Below are 2,109 nucleotides of genomic sequence, written 5' to 3' on the forward strand. Positions count from 1 at the left end.
ATTCCCAGCTACTCAGGAGGCTGAGGCAGGAGAATCGCTTGAACCTGGGAGGCGGAGGTTGCAGTGAGCAGAAATCGCGCCATTGCACTCCAGCCTGGACGACAGAGTGAGACTCTGTCTTAAGAAAAAAAAAAGTGATTTAAGCATTTTAGTGACAGCCTCTGACTCTCAGGACTCACAGTAGCACAGAATACTGAGGATCTTCCCCTCCCTCCCTCCCTCCCTCCCTCCCTTCCTTCCCACAATTTCATTAAACAAAAAAACACTAAAACATCTAAGGTCTTGTAGATGAATATTTGGCACTTCAAAAATCCATACTTTTTTCTTGTCATTAGAAGATAATGTAGGTCAACAAACATTTTAAATGTCTTTTTTTTGTGTGTGATGCTATTTAATAAGCACCAATGGCACCCACCAGGTTTTAGGTCCACAAGGCCAGTCTACTGATAGTACTTAAAAGATGCAGGTCTTTCTATATATAAGGTTATATAAACAAAAGAGAAATTTTATTGTAGAATGTGAAAGTAATGTGTGTGTAATCACCATCCACTGGAATTCAATCAGATTTTCCTAACAAAATGTTAGAAAGTGTCTAGGACAAAACTGACCTCAAAATGGTTTGGTGGAGGCAATTTATCTTCTGACCAGTTGCTGGCGAGGAACCCTCAAAAAGCTGTTGTTTTGTGGCTTACGGCATTCAGTGCAGTTCTGACAAGGAGCTTCAGGTTTAAAGGTCTGACTCTACCATTCGCTTAACCCCGAATTTAATCCGCTGCATGTTCTGTGCAATTTTCCTCACCTAATAAAGGAACTTCCTTTTGCTCATACTCCATAGATACCACATTTCCTTCTCATGACCTTTCTAACAGCTTCTTTGAAGTCTTTGTTCCTCAAGCTGTAGATAACTGGGTTCAGCAGTGGTGTGACCACAGTGTAGAAGACAGAAATGATCTTGTTGTCTTCAGGCAACAGGTGGGGATTGGGGTGCACATACATGGAGATCATGGTCCCGTAGTAGATAGTGACAATAGCCAGGTGGGAGCCACATGTGGAAAATGTCTTTCTCCGGCCAGAGGTGGAAGGGATTCTCAATACGGAGGACACGATGAAAACACAGGACCCCAGTGTCAGAAAAAAACAAATGCACAGCACGGCAATTGACAGGATGAAGATGGTCACCTCGGTGATATAAACACTGGAACAGGAGAGCTGCATGAGTGGGGGGAGGTCACAGAAGAAATGGTTAATCTCATTGGGCCCACAGAAGTCCAACCTGGAAATCATCAGGGAAGGCAGAAAGACTGTGCCAATCCCTGTCCACCAGGAGACCGCCACCAACCTGGTGCAGAGCTCACGATGCATGAGGAAAGGGTAGCGGAGCGGGCTGCAGATGGCCAGGTAACGGTCATAGGCCATCACGGCCAGGAAAAAGCACTCGGTAGCGCTGAGGAACACAAAGAAGTAGAGCTGTGCCATGCAGGCGGAGAAGGAGATGGCTTGGCCCCAGGACAGCAGGTTGGCTAGGAGAAGAGGCACAGTGGTGGATGTGTACCAGACCTCCAGAAAGGAGAGATGCTGGAGGAACATGTACATAGAGGAGTGCAGTCGCTGGTCCTGGCTCACCACAGTAACGATGATGACATTCCCTGTAATGGTCAGGCAGTAGATGAGCAGGAAAATGACAAAGAGCAGGGTCTGCCATTCAAGAAGGTTCTGGAATCCTAACAGCTGAAAGTTAGTCACAGTGGAGGTATTTTGGGGCTCCATTGCCTGTGGGGGATGAAAAACATTTTGGAAAAGCACAGGATGCAAGGCGCAAATGTATCACTATTGATGTTTGGCACTTCAGAGATTAATTTTTAAATAGTTTAGAGCTGTATGCACAGCTTTTTAGAAGGATAAGTGCATAATTCCACATCTCTTTTCTAAGAACACATTTTGAAATCTTAAGCTGAATGTGAATGTTAGATCTTGTAAGGAGACTCAGCAAGTTTCATTTATCTGGGTTCTCTGAAATCGTGACGTCTCCTATCCAAAGACAGGCAAAAGAGGACTCTGATTAGTAGACCTTCAGTGTTCTCACCATACAAAAAAGAAAACCTGAGGCGG

At 44.9% G+C, this 2,109-nt stretch overlaps 1 protein-coding gene across 1 annotated transcript; it reads right to left on the reverse strand.

Moving 5' to 3' along the window:
• Positions 1–774: 774 nt before the first annotated feature.
• LOC126943478 (olfactory receptor 11L1) lies at positions 775–1,815 on the reverse strand. The gene has a single exon (XM_050772256.1). It carries the CDS (start codon positions 1,765–1,767, stop codon positions 823–825), a length of 945 nt encoding a protein of 314 aa, XP_050628213.1. The 5' UTR covers positions 1,768–1,815; the 3' UTR covers positions 775–822.
• Positions 1,816–2,109: the final 294 nt, after the last annotated feature.

This window comes from Macaca thibetana, chromosome 1 (assembly GCF_024542745.1).
Source record: "Macaca thibetana thibetana isolate TM-01 chromosome 1, ASM2454274v1, whole genome shotgun sequence".
In the NCBI taxonomy this organism is placed as follows: domain Eukaryota; kingdom Metazoa; phylum Chordata; class Mammalia; order Primates; family Cercopithecidae; genus Macaca; species Macaca thibetana.